The following is a 20686-nucleotide window of genomic DNA, read 5'->3' as shown; positions in this document are numbered from 1 at the left end:
GTATTATGCAGAGGAGATTTTGCCTGATTGAATAAGCAACAATGAAAAAGTAACAAAATAATGGCTTCACATCAAGGACCTTCATAAGGGTATGGAGAGTTGATCGTGAGAGTTAATGACAGATAGATACATGGTTAGAAAGATTGGCATATTCCTTAGTAAGCAAGGATAAGTGTTGAAATTAAAAAGCAAATCAAAACAAACAGACAAAAAAAAAAACCTTTGTCTTTATGTTTCTTAAGAGACTAAGGGAGTTAGATGGCATTTTGGGCTCACTTATAATTCTGACTCCATGATGCCTCTGAAAAAAATTTGGTACAGCCTACTGAAGGAAAAAAATCTATTGTCACCCAATATGAGTAAAAATAAATCTTCACCCTGGGTAATTTAGAGCTCTCCTGTCTTTTTGGAAAAATGGTCCTTTAATAGAACTCTCTCTAAAATACTTTGTATAAATATAAATTGGATCCACAGATGTTTACCTCTTGGTGGAATTAATAGCACACAAGGTAGCTAAGAGGTTAGATTGAAGGTTCCTATAGTGAAACATATAAAGCATTTCTAGTGTTTGAATCTTTTCCATGTAAGAGATTCTTTGACATTAGGACGGAAGAAATGCCCATCAAAGTCGACATCAGCTTTCTCTTAGTTATCAAGCAAACTTTGGAAAAAAGCTCCTTCATGTGGTTCTGTATTTTGCACAACGTGGTCACAAGCCACACTGGGGCTCTACCACAGCTAATGGAAAATATCACAGATAGTGATCAGCAAGTATGAAAAACTGGAGATGATGCAAATGACAGTTTTCCTGGAGAACAAAGCTGTTTCATCTCACACTGGAAAAAGAAAAGTATCTATGTATACCTATACATATTGTCTTGCCTTTAATTAAAATAGATTTGATGGGAAAAATTTGTCAAAAGTTGTTTCTCTCTCTCTCTCTCGCTCTGTGTGTGTGTGTGTGAGTGCGTGTGTGTGATGGGATGCTAATGGGATAGTTGTATTTAGGGAGGTAAGATTGTTTAGGAAGAACATAAAGAGCCAGGCAAAGAATAATTAGATCAGTCCAAAAAGTTCAGAAGTGGTTTCCATTCATGCACTCGGGAATATCAGAGAGCTAAACTGATAGGAAAGCTATTTACCAACGATTATATAATCATCTCAGTCCTAGATTACCCGGCAATCACCTAAACACAAGCTTAAGGCATTAGAAGGGGCAGGAGTTTAATTAATTGAATTAATTTTCTAATACAGAGATATTATTGGAGGAAACCATGTAATGTGCATAAATGCATAACTCATGTCTTTTCAAAAGGGAATCAAAAAAGAGAATAATATCAGAAAAAACTAAATTTTCTATTCAAATTTTGTACCCAGTTCAGAGCAACTTCACTCTCTTCTTCCTCAAGGTTAGATGCCCATCTTGTCATAAATACATTTTACCCTACCCATTAAACCAAAGAACAATTAGACTTTATATAAGACATACAAGTATTGCAATAAGAAATAAATATCCATGCTGCTTTCATTTTTGTGATGACTGTGTACACAAAGCTTTATAATCAATGGGCTCTCCTTTGGGTGGAACACAGTGAAGACTGACATGAGTGCAGCCTGGAGAGATCCTCTTCCAACTGATCCATTTGGATTAGCTGCATTTGCTGCCATCTTGTTTGCCTTGGGATTAACTTTAGGAAAAAATATAGCTGGTGGGATGTTGTTTTTTTATCCAGATGAAAATAATTCTCAGAAACAAAACTTCTTTTGAATCATGGATTGAGGAGAAGGCTAAAGATTGAATTCAGTATTATCAACTAGAAGAAGCCTTTGTTTTTCCTTATGATATAGGAAGTAGATGGAGGAGCTTTAAACAGGTATTTATGTGGTCAGGGGTCCCTGAAGGAGATGGACTTGAGTGGCCAGTAAGAGAAGGCTGTCACCAGTACAGCTTAACAATAGAACAGTTGAAACAAAAAGCAGATAAGAGAGTCAGAGCTAATAGATTATAGTGATGCCTGCTGTCCACTGAATAAATGAACCAAAACCTTCTTCACAAGCCCTGCACTGAAGAGCCTCAAATAGAGCTACGAAAAAGGAAGTTCATTTTAGCCACAAGAGGTTTACAATATTGGTTATATGGAGACAAAATTCTTGATGACAAGAAGGTGTTTCAAGGATAAGGGGATGGTTCCCTAGAAAATGTATGGAAAAGTATGCCTGTGATGCTAAAACAGATCAAACTTCAGAAGACGAGAAGAAAAATAGATAGCTGCTGTTAAAATGAAATTATCCTTTAAGTCTGCTTTATTACTTGAAAATTGTACATGTTGCTAAAGAATTATGCAATGAGCCTACTCTGGTTAAGATGTTCTTCTCCTCAAAGGTGCCCTAGTGCAATGATTTAAATATTTTTAATACCATTTTGAAATAGAGAAGCCATTCTGCACAAGCCTTTGAATTCCTGCCCCTCTTTACTACCTCTTCTTCCCCCTCAAAAGAAAAACATTTCACCCAAGTAAGTTAATGCTATTTTCTCTAGGATTTTTTTAATGCATACTCTGGTCGTCACCCGCAGATACGTTTCCCTCCTTGCCAGGAGCATCTGCATGTGGTACTTCTCTTTTCCCTCAGTTGACATTTCTTATATGATATTCTAGATATTATAGAACCCAATTTGTCAAATTCAATATAAGCTCAAGTTTTGTTACCTGTTTTAATAGTGCACATTTTGTCAGATCAAATAAAGATCAATGGATGTTCTATATATAAAAAGGAAATATATAAAAATTGTTTATTCTTTTTAACAAATAACATCATGAATTAAATTCCATTGAACAAATACATTTATCTTTACAATGTTTTCTAGAACATTTGAAATATTGTGTTTGTTTGTTTGATGCTTTCAGATTTATTTTACTAAAGAATTTGTAATCACCTTATATATTTTTAAAAGATTACTTATTGATATATTAATATGACAAAATGTTTCAAGATAAATAAAATGTATTATGATTTAAGCTATTATTTATTGATATATTAATATGACAAAATGTTTCAAGATAAATAAAATGTATTACGATTTAAGCTATTATTCTCTTTTAGGCTATTGTTCTATCGAGTACAATTTTGTCAGTACAACATTTTCAGGTCTAAACTTTGATAAGATTTTATTCATATATCAAGTTTCAGTCATTTCTATCTGACTTGTTTACCATTTGACATATAATCAATTTTATTTTGTATTTGTTTATCTCTAAACCTATTGCAAAACCAAACTGACATTTTTCAACTGATAAATGCACAGAAATACAGACACAACACTATTATGAGGAGATCTTTGTCTATTGAATAGTGTGTGTATTGTATGCTTTTGTGTTGAAATAGAGACAAAATGGGACAGAGAAAGATTAAGAGAGAGAGGCTCTTAGGAGGTATTCCTGGATCTATTTAACCAGTACAGGAGTATGCTTGACAAAATGCCCTTAAAGCCATATTTAATTTCTGAATATATACATTTCTATAAATCTAGGCGAGAACAGATAGCAGAAGAGAGAAAACAAAAAAGCTAACTAAACCAGAAGGCTTTCTAAAGCAGCTGTAAGTCAACATGCTCAAGCTCAATGGCACAGTCTTCATGCCTTCAGTGCTGATGCTGATTGAGATCCCTGGCTTGGAGTCTGTGCAGTTCTGGATTGGAATTCCTTTCTGCGCCATGTACATCATTGCTGTGTTTGGGAATTCCCTGCTCTTGGTCATCATCAAAGCTGAGCGCAGCCTTCATGAGCCCATGTATGTCTTCCTGGCAATGCTTGGAGCAACAGACATTGCTCTCAGTACTTGCATCCTACCCAAAATGCTAGGAATATTCTGGTTTCATCCGCCACAAATATACTTTGATGCCTGTCTCTTGCAGATGTGGTTCATCCACTCATTTCAGTGCATTGACTGTTATGTGGCAATCTGTGATCCTCTGAGACATGCAGTCATTTTTACCCACCAATTTCTCACTCAGATCGGGGTTGGGGTGACACTCAGAGCAGCCCTGTTTGCAGCTCCATGTGTCATTCTCCTTAAGTGTCGGCTGAAATTCTACAGGACCACTGTGGTCTTACATTCATATTGTGAGCACATGGCCATCGTGAAGCTGGCAGCAGATGATGTTTGAATCAATAAGATGGATGGCCTGTTTGTGGCTTTCAGTATACTTGGACTTGATGTAATCTTCATCACACTCTCCTACATTTGAATATTTATAACTGTTTTCAGTCTGCCTCAAAAGGAAGCGAGGTTCAAGGCCTTTAACACCTGTATTGTCCACATTTGTGTCTTCCTTGTGTTTCATCTCCTGGGTTTCTTTTCCTTCTTTACACACAGGTTTGGGTTCCATATTCCATCCTATATTCATATTCTTCTGTCCAACATTTACCTACTTGTCCCACCTTTGCTCAATCCTATTGTTTATGGAGTAAAGACCAAACAAATTCGAGATGGAGTGTCCAAGATCTTCTGCTCTAAAAATCCTTCCTGATTTCTCATTTATCTCATTTTAAATAACAAAAAGTCACTTTGAAGCAGCCTCTATCTTGATGAGAATCTGTGCTTTCTTAAGTTCATTGTGTGCTGAAATAGCTTTACTTTTGCATTTGAAACAGTAAGACTTTGACTCCTACTTAAACAATTTCACTTGTTTTGGTTACAAAATTGATTGAAGCACACAGAGCTAATAACATTTAATCAATAGATGACACGAAGGCACAAATTATAAAGATCTTTTTATAATTTAATTAACTCTCAATAACAGATATTTTTAAAAAGCAACACTGAATGTTAATATTTTAATCTCTGTTTAAAAAATTTATTACATTGGCACCACTGCATAAAAAATTTAGTCTAATTATTATAATTCTAATAAATATGAACTAAATCATTTGTACTATTTTTATGATCACACTAATCTATACTAATCACTATATTAATATGCTGATGTATAAAGTTGCAGGTTTGCATTTAAGACAGTAAGCCTCGGATTTTTAGTTAAATGGATTCAGTAGTTATTAATGCTACTGAATCAGTACTCAGTCAATAGACGTCATAAAAAAACAGAAATCATGAAGATTGTTTGTAGTCCAATTACTCAACATATTTCTTCAATTATTCAGTGTAAAAATTGTCTTTAAAATATCTCAATGAATCTTAAAAAAAGCTTAAATTATCTTAATAATACCTCAATGAATCTTAAAAAACACCTCAAATTTAAGTGTTATTCTCTTAAAATATTAAGTACACGAAGTTAAAAATATTAAGTGCATGAAGTTCTTTAACACCAGAATATACATAGTGTCAAAGCTGATAATTCTAATAACAATGAACCAACTCTTCTCTTAGAATTTTGATTGTCATTATCATCATCATTACCACTCGAGTCTATTTTGTGTCTTATGATAATGTGCACACTAGAAGGTACCAAATGTTTAAATATGCATTGGAATGCATTATTACTGACTTTATATTTAGGACTGATTGTGATTTCCAGAAATCTGAGTACATATATAGTACAAATTATTCCCACTGACTCTACACCTAGTTTGTTCTATTGTTAGCATTGTATATTAGGATGGCATATTTTTTACAATTAATAAACTAATATTCATATGTTATAATTAACTAAAGTCTACAGTGTTTTTCATATATTCTTAATTTTTATCTAATTTCCCTTTTCCCCAAGGTTTTATTCAGGATGCCTCATTACATTTAGTTGTCATGTCTGCTCAGGCTCCTTTTGGCTGTGAAAATTTTTGAGACTTTCCTTAATTCTGATGGCCTTGATATTATTCAGGTATTTTGTATTATGCCCTCCTACTGGAATTTATCTGATGTCATTCTTAGAATTAGAGTTTGCTTATGTGATTTTGGAAGTAAGAGTTAAAGTGCCATTTGGATCACATTATATCAACAGTATCTATCATCAACATAATTTATCACGGTGTGTGTTGACCATGATTACTTGGCTGAAATAATGCTTCGAGGTTTCTTCATTTTAAACTTATTTTAAAACATTCCCATACTGTACTCTTTAAAGTAACTATATGCAATCCACATTTAAGGAGTGTAGTTATATATTTCTTATTTATAAAGATGGGAATAGCTACATAATTTAATAAATAACTTAGAATTCTTCTACATGGGAGATTTTATCTTCTTTTGATTAATTTATTCAATTATTTATTTATATTAGTATGGATTTAGGGATACTTATAGTATACTTTGGATTATAATCCAAAGTTGTTTTGTTACTTATTATCAAGTTATTTCAGTTTGGTCATTGGTATATTTTACATTTGGCTTCTGTTCCTCTTTAGCCTACTCATTGTGTGTGCAGGTGTGTATGTTTGTGTGTGTGTGTATGTGTGTGAATACACATATATATGTATATATATGTGTGTATATGTATATACACATATATGTGTGTGTATATGTGTATTTATAATATATATGTATGTATGTGAGTGTTTTAGCTCCTCTTATATGGAACTAAAAGATGCTCCAAGATCATCTTAGGTATTTCCTGTGTCAGTATGAGAATTGTTTCTCCAAAAACTTTTATTTATTTATTGGTGAATCATAATAGGAACCAGTATTTGAGTCCCAGGTATGTTTGTTCCGACTTAAATGTCTGTCTTTCAGGTTCTCTCAGCAGGCAGAGCAAGGAATTGTATATGGGTATGCTAACTCAGGTATATACACATATGTATAAATATTCTAAATATTCTTTTATGTAACCATTCGGACCTAAATTAAGCTAATCTTGAATTCCTACTAATGTGTGCAACTTTGTTTTATTCCTACATAGATTTTTCTAGCCTCTTCTCCTTGCTTATCTATAAATTCTCACTCTAATAGTGGAAAGCCTGGCTTCAACCATCTGTCATGCATTTACTGCATTGGTAATTTCTAGAACATACGTAAAGCAGTATCAGAATTGATGATGTTTGCTTTGTGGGAAATAACTTTATCAAGTAAGTACAGTGTTTACACACTGTTCCTTTGGCCCTTATTTTTACACACCACTCATTTCCCAAGTTACTTATGTCAGTAGGTTTTCCCACAACCCCCCTCAGTGAGATTGTTTCATATATCTATTATACAGTTAGATTATTTTGTTACCATATGCATTCTTTCTATAACTCCCCTACCTTCTGATTATTTTTAATTTGCATATAATAAGGTTAACTCTATGCTGTAAAGTTCTTTTGTGTGTGTGTGTGTGTTTTACAAATGCATAATGCCATGGTAAGTATCACATGGTATACTTCATGATGTATGGACAAAGATAGTTGTGTTTCTTCCTTCCAAATCTGTATACCTTTTATTTCCTTTCCTTTTATTATTGCACTAGCTAGGAACCACAGTACGATGTTGATCAGGAGTGGTGAGAGGGAGAAATATTGCCTTGTTTCAGATCTTAGGGGAAAAGCATTTAGTGTTTCATCCTTTAGTGTAATGTTAACTATAAGGTTGTTCTGTAGGGTTTTTTTACAAAGTGGAAGATTTATTTGTTTATTTCTTTTCTTTTTTTTTTTATGTTGTAACAATTTTATTTTCATTTTAAAAAAAGGAGTCTCTTGATTTAATCAGGGCCTTGGGGTCATAGGGGGATTAGTCACTGTCACAGTCATGGTGATGCCTTTATTCAGGGAAAACTTTAATATTCTTTGTTTTCTTCAAAAACAGCTGCCGGAAAACTTCAAATTAAGGAATGTTCATCTAAAACACCTTTACTGAAACTTGATTCCTTGGACCAGAGGAAGGTCTTTACTGTAGTTGATAGTACAAGTAGACCTTCTCATGTAGTGTTTCCAGGCATCACTGCCAGACTCACTGCCACCACCAGTGTGCTTTTCTCCTCCAAAGGCACCTCCAATCTCAGCCCCACTTGTTGGAATGTTGACATTTACAATGCCACAGTCTGATCCTTTAGGTCCAAGCCAGCGGAAGATTCTGCCCAGATCTTTGGTAAAGATGCTACTTGAAAGTCCCTGTTTTACTTCATTATTCCATGCAAAGACTTCTTCTTCATTTTTGAATTTAAAGACATAGAGAATCGGGGCAAAAGTCTCTGTGTGTGCAATGGACGCATCGTGGGCAAGACCTGTCACAATTGTCGGTTCTACATAATTTCCAGGGCGATCCATAACCTTGCCCCCATAGACCACTGTGCCACCTTCTTTCTTTGCTTCTTCCACTGCTCCAAGAAACATGCTCACTGCCTGCTTGGTGTGGAGTGGCCCATAGAGAACATTAGAGTCCCATGGGTTCCCAACTCGGATCTGTGCATAGGCCTTTTTAAGTCTGTTTACAACCTCATCATGGATACTTTCATGTACAAACAGTCGCCTCGCAGTGGTACACCTCTGGCCAGCAGTTCCCACCGCAGCAAAGAGAGCTGATGGAACAACTAAGCTGAGGTCTGCATCTTCAAAGGCAATAATGGCATTGTTTCCTCCAAGTTCCAACAAACTTCTCCCAAACCTCTCCTGCACCATCAGGGCCACCTGTTTTCCCACCTGAGTGCTCCCAGTGAAGGACAGCAGGTTCACTCGTTCATCTTTGGCCATTGCTGTGCCAATATCTGCTCCACCACAAGTCAAGGAACAAATCGCACCAGGCAGCTTGTTGTCCTCCAGTACCTTGGCTATTATCTTTGTGACAGCCACACTAATGAGGGAAGTGGTTGGAGCTCCTTTCCAGAGGCAGACATTTCCACAGATCATGGCAATGGCATTGTTCCAGCCATACACTGCCACAGGGAAATTGAATGCCGTGATGATTCCAACCAGGCCTACAGGATTCCACTGCTCAATCAGCGCATGGCCAGGTCTTTCAGAAGGCAAGATAGGTCCTCCAATCATCCGTGATAAACCAACAGCATAGTCACAGATATCCACATACTCCTGAACTTCACCCACACCTTCCACTAAGATTTTCCCCATCTCCAAAGACACCAAGCTTCCTAGTACTTGGATCTTCTCCCGCAAGGCATCGCCAATCTGTCTTACAATTTCTCCTCGTTTTGGAGCAGGAATATCTGCCCAGATGTTCCATGCTTCTTTTGCTTTCTTTACAGTTTCTTCATAGTCTGCCACACTGGCCTGTCGGACTCTTGCTATTGGCTCATTGTTAGCAGGGCAATAGGTCGTAATAACCTCTCCCCGGCCTCCCCAGCTTCCATTATACACACCCTCGTTTTCCTGGCGGAGCCCCAGCTCTTTCAGCCACGCATACTGGGGTTGATTGATGAGGAGAGTGGACATGAAGGCGTCAGGCCTGCTCCAAGGTCCGGGGAGCTTGCTGGTCTTTGCAGCGTGCACACACAGCGCGCGGGGTAGGCGCCACATACTGAGCTCAGAATTCGGAAGGTTATTTGTTTATTTCATAAATGGGTGCTAGGTTTTGCAAATTCTATTGCTCCATTAATTGATATGAGCACCTATTGATGTGATGAATGACATTAATTGATTTTCAAATATTAAACTTGTCCTAAACACTTGGAATAAATTCCATGGACATAATACAATATTGTTTTTATAAATTGTAGGATTTGATTGCTTAACATTTTGTTGGGGCTTTATGCATCTACATTCGTGAGACTCATTTGTCTAAGTTTTCATTCTCTTAATGTTTTTCATTTGGCTTTGGTACTAGGATGATGCTGGCCTCATATAATGAATTAAGAAATATTCCCTTGGGAGGCCGAGGCGGGCGGATCACAAGGTCAGGATATCGAGACCACGGTGAAACCCCGTCTCTACTAAAAATACAAAAAAAAAAAAAAAAAAAAAAAAAAAAAATTAGCCGGGCGCAGTGGCGGGCGCCTGTAGTCCCAGCTACTCAGGAGGCTGAGGCAGGAGAATGGCGTGAACCCAGGAGGCGGAGCTTGCAGTGAGCCGAGATCGCGTCACTGCACTCCAGCTTGGGCGACAGAGCGAGACTCCGTCTCAAAAAAAAAAAAAAAAAGAAAAAGAAAAAAGAAATATTCCTTATGCTTCTATTTTCTGGAAGAGATTAGAGGAACTGATATCATTTCTTTAAATGTTTTCTAGAATTTGCCAGTGAAATCTGTTGTTTTTTGTTTTAGAAATTTATTTTATTTTATTTATTTTTGAGACGGAGTCCCGCTCTGTTGTCCAGGCTGGAGTGCAGTGGCACAATCTCGGCTCACTGCAAGCACCACCTCCCAGGTTCACGCTGTTCTCCTGCTTCAGCCTCCCGAGTAGTTGGGACTACAGGTACCCGCCACCACGCCTGGCTAATTTTTTGTGTTTTTAGTAGAGACGGAGTTTCACTGTGTTAGCCAGGATGGTCTTGATCTCCTGACCTCCTAATCCACCCACCTCAGCCTCCCAAAGTGCTGGGATTACAGGCATGAGCCACCGTGCCCGGCCAGAAATTTATTATTTTTCATTCATTTTTAATAGATGTCAACCAATTCATGGGACTAATTCTTTCTAGATTTTGGTAGTTCATGTTTTTATGGAATTTGTTCATATAATTTGTTGTCAAAATTGTAGGCATAGGATTGGTTAGAGCATGTCTTTTTTTTTTTTAAGTCCACATATGAGTCATGATGACCCCCTCTTTTATTTCTGGTATTAGTAATTTGTTTTCACTATCATTTTCTTATTTGCTCGGCTACAGGTTTATCAATTTTATTGATTGTTCTAGAAACCATATTTTAGTTTTATTAATTTCTGAATTTTTTCCTGTATTCAAATATTTGATACATTTTAAAGTTTTTAATTTTTTTCCTCTTTTTATTTTAGATTTAAATTGTTCTTTATTCTCCTAATGTAGAGGCTTAGATTATTAATTATAGATATTTATGTTCTTATAATACATGCAGTTGTGGATATAAATTTTCCTATAACACTGCATCTCACAGATTTTGATGTTTTATCTTCATTTATATTTAGCTCAAAATATAGAGTTTTTAAAATATTTAACTTGAGGCTTTTTTCTTATTATTACATAGAAGTATATTGTTTAATCTCCAAATATTTGAGAATTTTCTAACTTTCTGCTTAAAAAGTAGTTTTTATGTAGTTTAATGTAGTTGTGGCATGAGAACTCACTTTGTATTGTTTCTATTATTTTTCATTTGTCAAGGCGTTTTTTTATGGCCCAGAATCAGTCTTATCTTTGTGAATGTTCCATGTGAGTTTGAAAGAATATTTATTGTGTTGTTGAGCAAAGCATTCTATAAATATCAAACAGATCAAATAGACTGATTATGCTTTTAAAGTTACCTATACCTTTACTGATACCCTGCCTGTATGATCAATTACTGAAAAAGGAGAGTTCAAGTTTCAATAGTGGATATGTCCATGTTGCTCACGTATTTTTATTCTCTATCGTTAAGTTCATACACATTTATGATTGTTACGTCTTTTTGGAAAGTTCATCTTTTATCATAATGTGATACCCACTTTATTTCTGCCTTGTCTGAAATTAATATATGTGCTCCAACTTCTTTTGGCTAGTTAGCACTGTATATATTTTTATATGTTTGCTTTAAACTTTTATGTGTTTTTATATTTAACTTGAGTTTCTTATAATATGCAGGTTTATCTTAGTTTTTTTTTTCTTTCTGAAAATCTTTATATTTTAATTGATGCATTTTGACAATTCACAGTTGAAGAATTTATCAATATAGTTGGATTAATATCTGCCAAGCATTTGTTATGCTTTTCTCTTCCTTTCCTTTATTCTTTATTTTTTATTTTCTTATTTTCCCTTTTTTTCTGTCTGTCTTCTGTGGATTTAATTAAGCATTTTACATGATTCTGGGTTCTCTCCTTTCTTAGAATATCAATTTTACTTCTTTAAAGTGTTCAGTGGTTGCCTTAGAGTTTTCAGTGCACATTTAGAGTTACTCTAAACTCACTTTCAAATAATACTGCACTGCTTCATAGGTAGTGAAAGTACCTTACAGTGAAGTTTTTCCAATTTCTCCCTCCCATCCGTTATAGTATTTGTTCTATTTATTTCATTTATCTTTATTTTATAATCATCTTGTGTCTTGTTACTACTATTGCTTTGACAAATGGGTTATCTATTAAATCAACTGAGTGAAATTAAATATTTTAATATACCTTTATTATTTTCCAATAATCTTTCTTTCTTTTTGTAGATTTCTCTGATATATACATTTTTCTTTCTCCCAGAAGATTGTCTTTTAACATATTTGCAGAGCAAGACAGTTTAAATTTCTAGTGGCATCTTTTAAGGTAAACTGATATTGACTCTGATTCTCTGTATTGGCCTGGCTGCAGATTTGGGGATAGCAACTGGCCTTTAAACCTCATATATCTGATGAGTTGAAGAAAACTTATTGATTTTCAGGGTTTTCTTTTCAAAATTTTTTTCTTCTGTAAGGATGGAATTGGTTATTTTCAAACTCTTTATACATTGGGACTAAAATAAAAATTCTTGCATACATTTTAACCCCAAATTTTCCACTAAATATTTACACAACTTACTACATATATCTATAGATAGATATAGATGAAGATAAATAGGTATGGAGATAGATATACAAACATAGATATAGGTATATTTGAATCATAATCATGAAATTCACTAGGACAGGAGATAAAATAATAAATACATTTATATCATGGTTTACATATTTAGTTTGAGCTAAGATCTGATTAAATTAATAAATTTTAAGGTAAATTGTCATAACCGTAGCTATTAGTTAAAGGGAAAATCTATTAATTTCTCAAGGGCAATCATGTGTTTTGGTATGATATATGCTCATTTAATCATTGAAATCGATGTGTATTCCCAAAATTAAACTTAAAAATAAATTACACACATAAATGTGTGTATGTAGAAAACATTGAATAATAAAGTAGACCTTCGTTTCTTCAAGTGTTTAGCTGTAAATATTTTTGTAGATTGTGTAATACGGTTTTTACAGAAATTTTGATAGAATATTTGAAACTAAAAGGTAGGTCACTATAGACAGCTAAACAGTGATTCACATGACTTAGATTTTATAATATTAGTGCAAACGCTTCATTAGACAACATAAAAATTAATGGATATAGCACTTCTGCAATAAAACTTGATTTACAGAAAGACGCAGAACCTGGATTTTGCCTATGTTAGTCACATGGGCCTGACATACCCATATTCTGTGTTGTTGATCAAGTGTAGAATTAACTCTCTATGAGTACAAAATGCAGTATTACCATTTAATAAAAAATTGAAATTTGGAGTTAGAGTAGAGCCAAGATTGTGTAGGCCTGTGACCATTATGACTGCATTGTTCTTTATTTCTCAAGGTGACCAATAAATTTCATAGTGACACAGTCAGACCTCAACCTTATTAGATGGCTCCACTGCTTTCCTAAGTGTATGATTTCCTTTAAACTGTCCTTTTACTTTTATGACATCACTGACTTCTGGATGTCTTTTCACTTTTCTTACTATTTCTTTTCACATTCATGGTGAGGTTACCTCGACTTGGAAACCCTTGCTCTGTTTTTGTACCTAGTAAAACCGTCATCATTCTTCAAGACTCAGCTCAGCCTTGCTTGGCATTTCCTTCCATATGCCTTAGTTATAAATTTTTCACCAGCTCAGTGTTATTTTTGGCATTCCATAATCATCTGCACAATTGAAAATTACATTACATTGAATTTATTTTTTTCTACAAAATCTGGTATAGATGCTGGATTTTCATTGATGGTGTTTTAATTAATTTGTTTATTCTTTTATTAGTTTCTTATATCACTTTAGCATATATTTTACTTGATGTATGCTTTATGACAATAATTGATTCTTATTAATTTTGATTACTTGATGTTTTACTCACTGAGATAAGAAGTTTAGTAAGATGGTCTGGGTAGGGGGAGAAGTGCAAAATGTCCAATTTTGGCATTGAGTTCAAGGAATAGGACCTTTCTAGTGGCAATATCTAGTTAGACATCTAGATCAACATATTTCTAGTGGCTGCTATAGCACTGACACTAGTATTAGGGAATAAGAGTTTGTTAACTATTGTGATAATTGTGCTCCATTCGCTGTCACATTTAATTATTACCCTAACCATATAAAGTGCATACACTATTTTATTCATTTAACAGGTGATGGAACCAAAGATGTACAAAGTTAAAAATAAAATTAATTTGCTATTAACAACGAAAATAGGATTTGAACTTGACTTTTCTTTCCACAGAACCTAGCTCTTAAATGACTGATAGAACCACTCAATATACAATCATTGAATAAATGTAGAGAAATATGTCATTAGTATAAAAAAAACACGTCTAGTTGCTATATAATTATATACAAAAGTTAACATGATACATATTCAATGAATCAACAAATAAGAATAAGGTTATAGGGTACAAACATAAAAAGCTAAAATTGTAAGAAGCTAATTCATGTGAGAACACACATATGTCCATTAGATATTTGAAAAATATACTCCAATGTTTATTAAAATTCAATAATTTCCAACTCAAAATCCCCTCACTTATGAAAATGGTCTTAAAATAAAATGACGTTTTGAACAGAGCTTCTTTGAGAGAGATACTCAAAGATAGTTTCTATGCTGCAAGCATAATAATCATGTTCTTAACTAAGTAAATTGCTTCAATTTAGGCACTTAAAAAACATGACCAAAAAATTGTTATTCACTGAAGCTAAAGTAAAGAAAATTGCATGCAGACAAGTAGAATTATCGACTCTTCAAGTTTTCCTTAAGTTTTGAAAGCACAGTCTTCATGTTTCCTGGCTGCATTGATTGAACATTAGTAAAATGGGAGCAATTCTTTTTTGTGGCTTTGTCAAAATACTGTGATAGAATGTTTCAGGTGCAGGAGGTGAGGGAGACTCAATAAATCTACCCCAATATCTAGAATTAGAAGAGCAAATATAGATGAATACAACCTAAACTTTTGAGAGGAATTGACAATTTTCCACAAAAAGGCATTCCTTTATTTCTAAAATAAAGAAAAAAAGACCATAAAAACTTCAAAAAATAGAGGAAAAACATGCAAAATATATCTGCTAAAAAGCATAGCTCAATAAAAAAAATAACCTATTGAGAGTAAGGTTATGACTTTTGTTAATGCATTACGGCTTTATGAGCCAGACAGATTCTACCAAAATGTGCTCTAGAGACAAGGTCTCACCACTTTGCCCAGGCTATTCTCAAAATATATAATAAGAAAATTTCTATATATATATAGAGAGAGAGAGAGAGAAATTTTCTTATTTGATATAGAAATTTTCTTATTTGAGAAAAAGGGACCCACCACTTGGTTTCCAATATGCTTGGTTTTGATACCATATGCCAGGATATTGACTGTCGGGGGAACTAGAAGGTACAAAGTTGCAAAAATTATGTGCATACTTCGAGATTCCTTCTTGGCAATGCAGTGAATTAGAAAGCTAAAAAGTGCAGGTATGTAACAAACAAGAATAGTGCAGACATGAGTAGCACAGGTGCCCATTGATTTAGAGATGGTGCTCTGGGAAGAGAGACGAAAGACTGCCTGAAGGATTTTGATACAGGATGTGGCTATGGGCCCTAGGTCCAATATCATCACTGAAAGGGCCACAGAGATTCCATATACTCTGTAAATGAAGATGCTGGCGCGGGCCAACCTCACAGCCATGTGCTCACAACAGGCATCATTGATGACATACTTGGTGTAATATTGTAGCTTACTAATGAAAAGAGGATGTGGCAAAACCATAAAGATAGCTCGGATTATATCAACTAAACCTATTTTTACAACCATTGGTGTTGACAGGATGGTTGTATAACACAGTGGGATGCAAATAGCTACACAGCGGTCAAAAGCCATGGCAACAAGGATGGCTGACTCAATAACGCAAAATGTGTAGATAAAATATAGTTGTGTGAGACAGATATTAAAGTCAATCCTGTGAGCATCAAACCAGAGGATGCCAAGCATTTTGGGTGCTGTGGAAGAGGCAAGGGCCATGTCATTCACTGCCAGCATGCAAAGGAAAAAATACATAGGCTGCTGAAGGCCTGGCTCTAACTTGACAGTAACAATGATGACACTGTTCCCCAGCAGGGTCAGGACAAACAGGAGGAAGACAGGTATGCCAATCCAGCAGTGAAAATCTTGCAAACCAGGAATACCAATCAGGAAGAAGGATGAGATGTGGTAATGTGTAGCTTGTCTCCCATGTTAAAAATTGAGAGGTTGACTGCTTTGTCCAAAGTAGCCAGGCTTCTAAAGCAGGATTATGAAGTGATTCTTGCATAATTCTGCCTGTGGGAGAATCCAGGCATACTGTGCAATAGGCTACCTGAGAAGTTGACTTTTCTCCTCAATAAATATACATTTCCTGGTAAATCATTTCACCATTCTGAGCTCCCACATATTCTTCTGTAAATGAAAAGATTTCATGTATTTATTTTTTATTTTTTCTGAGTTTTGAAAGTTCATTTAATTCCACTACATGATTTTTATTTCCTCTAAGAGGAACGGTTAGTAATAAAATTACCTGATATTTGTGCAAGGCCAGTGTTAAGTTCTGTGATACAAACAGTCTTAGAACAAAAACTAAGTTGTATTTTCTAGGAAATTTGCATCAAATATGGAGACACATGCACACACTCACACACACACAATAATTAACAGATATTTCAACATGCTATCACTTTTAAAACAATACTGTTAACCTCATGCAACATAACTTTATCAAGAATTCAGAATAAGATTTCCTAATGCTAAAGCATAAAAAACTTGAAAGTTAAAGACTATAAAAGGTAATGACAAAGTTAAAATTAAAGACAATAAAAGCTTTAACATCCATCAAAAGTAAATTAATATGTATTTTAGAATAACTCCTTAAGAAGATCAGAAGATGGACACAGTAACATTACCATGTAAAATTAATGGGAGATTTTATTTACTAATTTTAGCAAATGATTAAAGCTGCAACATATAAACCCATTAGTTAATAAGTCCAGCCTGTTTTCTGAAAAGCCATTACTTTTATCTGTAGAATCAGCCCGGCCTCTGCATAATGATAGTGAATACCAAACCGTCCATAATTCAGCCTTTTTGACTTTTGCAGCAAGAGTAGTTTCTTACGAGCCTAAAATTAGAGTCATAAGAACTTTTCATTTTGATAAAAACTCTCTATCCTTCTTCCTGGAATCCAGTGTCTACTTCACATTGTTTGTGGAATATTCATTCCACTCTTCGTAACATGATTTCTTTATACTTGCTTCCATTATGACAATTTCTGGTTCTCAATCCCACTGATATAAAAGTTTAAGATATTTATTTAATATAATATTTATATTAAATATTAATATGTAGTATATTCATACATATTATCAGATGTTATATTAAATATATTATCTAAGATCTTTAATTAATATAATTAAGGTAAATATTTATTTATCATATATTGTTATAAATATTGATGAATATTCCTAAGGCAATGCTTCCCTGTATGGATGTCCAAATAATATCTGTGCGGGATAATTTTTTCTTGTTTATGGCATCTGCATTCTTCTATTAAAGATATGCCACACTGGGCCTATATGAGTGAGTGTCTGAGGTGTTTCATAGTAAGGAATTGAAAAATGTGAACGTGTCGTAAAATACATTAGAAACATTTAGAGCTTCAACTCTTATTAGAATATAGAGACATAGAACAGATGAAGCCTGTACCCTAGAGATAAGAACTTAAGACAAAATCAACACATATTTAACTTACAAAACATAAAAGATTTTAAAGTATTTATTAAACTTTTGTTCTTTGCAACTCCCCTCCAATGATTGTTTTTCATTTGGAAATGTGGTTTGCCCAGTTCCATTCATATATCTGTTTATGAGACAACTGAACACACAAGAGGCCAGTGGAAAATTACAGGGCATAACGTTAAGCAGAGTTGTGGTATAAGAGCAACTTAACCCACGTGGAAATGTACACATAGGTTTTTAGCTAAGAAATATTGCTTAAGTTTACAAACAAGCATAATTGTGCTTGGTAAATACATGTAAACATTTAACAATTATCATTTAGTTTCCAATAAATTTACTAATAAGATGGCAGCATGTCTTATCTATACTAAAAAAAAGAATTTAAGTAAGTTCCCAATAACCAAGAGAAGCTTTCTGTTAGGGCGCCAGAAGTGAGACACTAAGAAATTTATGGAGAATACCCCCAAAGTGTAATCTGCTTGTGCAGTCACCCCTCCCTTCTAGAAAGCCTTCTCTGTTTTCTCTAAGGCTTAGTTTGAATGAAACTCTGGAGACACCATTTATTTCAATGAGGCCATTCTTGACATGATCGTCAGCAGACAGTAGGCCAAGGCAGTAGGAATATATGCCCAAACCTCTGTAACTACCTAATTTTAGCAAATGATTAAAGCTGCAACATATAAACCCATCGGTTAGTAAGTCCAGTAACTACCTGTTGGCACTATTATTCTATCTGTTTCTGAACCAGATAAATACCTAATTCCTTCTGAAGCCTGGGCTTTGATAGCTTGCTTGTTTTTGGGTCAGTTCACAAAGACTCATGTCTGTAATCTGCCACTTCAGAGTAGATGACTCTATTTGAATATCATGGTATTTTCTATGCACTTTTTTGAATATACTACATATTTTATGTTAATGCATTATAGTAACAACACATAAAGATACCCCAAAATAAATTCAGTGAGTTCTTTCATTCTCCTCTAGCTGACTGTATTTTATTTGGTAAAAACAACAGCCACCCAGCCATTAAAGTAAGAAATCTCACAATTATCCTTACTTTTTTTATTTAACTCTAGTAGTCAAGCAGTCATCAAGTCTCTTATTTCTGTTAGAACTCTTACCATATTCTTTGTATTTGTTTATCTTCATGTTAGTCTCCTTCATCAGACTGTGAGTACCAAAAGGAAGGTACAGAATTTCTGTAAACCCCCAATAAATTTCCAGGGGAGATCCGATGTTCCTGTACGTTTTCTCCAGCCTCTTAAGAATTTCATAGAGATGTAATCTTGTTACTGAAACTTCTGACCCTCTAGAGATTCAATTTATTTATATTTGTGTCTACTTTTAATTAACTTTGTCTTCTTAGAATATGCTTTTTTTTTTTTGAGACAGAGTCTCGCTCTGTCACCCAGGCTGGAGTGCAGTGGCGTGATCGGGTTCATGCCACTCTCCTGCCTCAGCCTCCCGAGTAGCTGGGACTACAGGCGCCCACCACCACGCCCGGCTAATTTTTTGTATTTTTAGTAGAGACGGGGTTTCACCGTGTTAGCCAGCATGGTCTGGATCTCCTGACCTTGTGATCCGCCCACCTCGGCCTCCCAAAGTGCTGGGATTACAGGCGTGAGCCACCGCCCCTGGCTAGAATATGTTTTTTAAAAATTGTTTCTAGCATAAGTTATAAAACCAGAAACCAACTTTTAATGTAAGTTCACAAGGTTATTCCATAAAAGGTAGGTTGTTGAATACATACGTTTGTGTACATATGTGCATGTGCGTGTGTGTGTGAATGTGTGTGTATGTATCCTCCAGGATTATTTGATTACTCTTCTCCACTGCCAAGTCGTATTATAATTCAAATACCCACATGTCTCTTAGAAATGTTTAATATCATTTACATGTTTACATATCTTTCTCCTTTATTTCCACTTACTTTATGTTGGATACTATTTTACAATTCATAATATATTGCAGATTATAGTAAAAATAACTGCTCTCTATAAATCCTCAAATGATCATTTTTCACTGTAGCCTTCAGGAAAATGTGCACATGTGGAAATGGTTAAAAATATGATAGTGTTGGCCAGGCGCGGTGGCTCACGCCTGTAATCCCAGCACTTTGGGAGGCTGAGGTGGGTGGATCACGAGGTCAGGAGATCCAGACCATCCTGGCTAACATGGTGAAACCCCATCTCTACTAAAAATACAAAAAGAAATTCACCGGGCACGGTGGCGGGCGCCTGTAGTCCCAGCTGCTCTGGAGGCTGAGGCTGGAGAATGGCCTGAACCCAGGAGGCGGAGCCTGGAGTGAGCCGAGATCGCGCCACTGCACTCCAGCCTGGGCGACAGAGCGACTGGGCGACAGACAGAGCGAGACTCTGTCTCAAAACAAAACAAAACAAAACAAACAAACAAACAAACAAACAAAAAATATGATAGTGTTTGCCATTGAATCAGGAAGCTCTCTGTGTCAAGTTGGCAGTTATGGTTGCTTTATAACAGGCTATTTGAGTGCTCAACATGCCCCTCCAGTCTGGAGGGCTGATAGGTTCTTTAGGAGATTTAATATCAAAGAAAAAGGGAACTGGGAAAAGTCTAAACACAAAGCAGTAGCCATATCCCTCTGGCACAGCCATGTTAACACTGTAAACTCCTTGGAGCTTCTATGTGCTTAGTGTTCCTGTGTTTCTCCTATAAAGACCATAGTCTCCAGAGACTGTCCCATGGTGGCCAGTCAAATAAGATGCCAGGGATACCAATAAAATATGTAGTTTACTTTCAAAATCAAAAAGAAAACTGATAAATGAAAATTAATTTAATGTAGACAAGCTATCTGAAATTTAAGAGAAAAACGTTTCAAGCTCTTTTTCTAAAGCATTATTTTTCTCATTCTTTTCTCTTTCTGTTCCTCGGAGAGCATA

The 20686-nt window shown here is 35.1% G+C and overlaps 1 protein-coding gene and 3 pseudogenes across 2 annotated transcripts; 2 read left to right on the top strand and 2 right to left on the bottom strand.

Annotated features, from left to right (window-relative positions):
• The first annotated feature begins 1733 nt into the window (after nt 1-1733).
• LOC100424975 (palmitoyltransferase ZDHHC6 pseudogene) lies at nt 1734-2269 on the top strand (annotated as a pseudogene).
• Nucleotides 2270-3607: 1338 nt separating this feature from the next.
• Nucleotides 3608-4528, top strand: LOC100424877 (olfactory receptor 52A5-like; annotated as a pseudogene).
• Nucleotides 4529-7668: 3140 nt separating this feature from the next.
• On the bottom strand, nt 7669-9416 carry LOC716090 (alpha-aminoadipic semialdehyde dehydrogenase pseudogene; annotated as a pseudogene). The gene has a single exon (XR_001439589.3). The product of XR_001439589.3 is annotated as an alpha-aminoadipic semialdehyde dehydrogenase pseudogene (transcript).
• A 5883-nt stretch (nt 9417-15299) lies between these two features.
• On the bottom strand, nt 15300-18917 carry LOC100426628 (olfactory receptor 52P1-like; the record flags this gene model as incomplete). The annotated part of the gene is made up of 2 exons (XM_077964891.1): nt 18890-18917; nt 15300-16222 (listed from the first exon to the last, which is right to left on the bottom strand). Coding segments are annotated over exons 1-2 (951 nt in total), but the record flags the coding sequence as incomplete, so codon positions are not given.
• Between the last annotated feature and the right edge of the window lie 1769 nt (nt 18918-20686).

The sequence above is a fragment of the Macaca mulatta genome, chromosome 14 (genome assembly GCF_049350105.2).
Source record: "Macaca mulatta isolate MMU2019108-1 chromosome 14, T2T-MMU8v2.0, whole genome shotgun sequence".
NCBI classification, from domain to species: Eukaryota; Metazoa; Chordata; class Mammalia; order Primates; family Cercopithecidae; genus Macaca; species Macaca mulatta.
The sequence above is the reverse complement of the archived record's forward strand: the minus strand, read 5'-3'. Positions and strand labels throughout refer to the sequence as shown.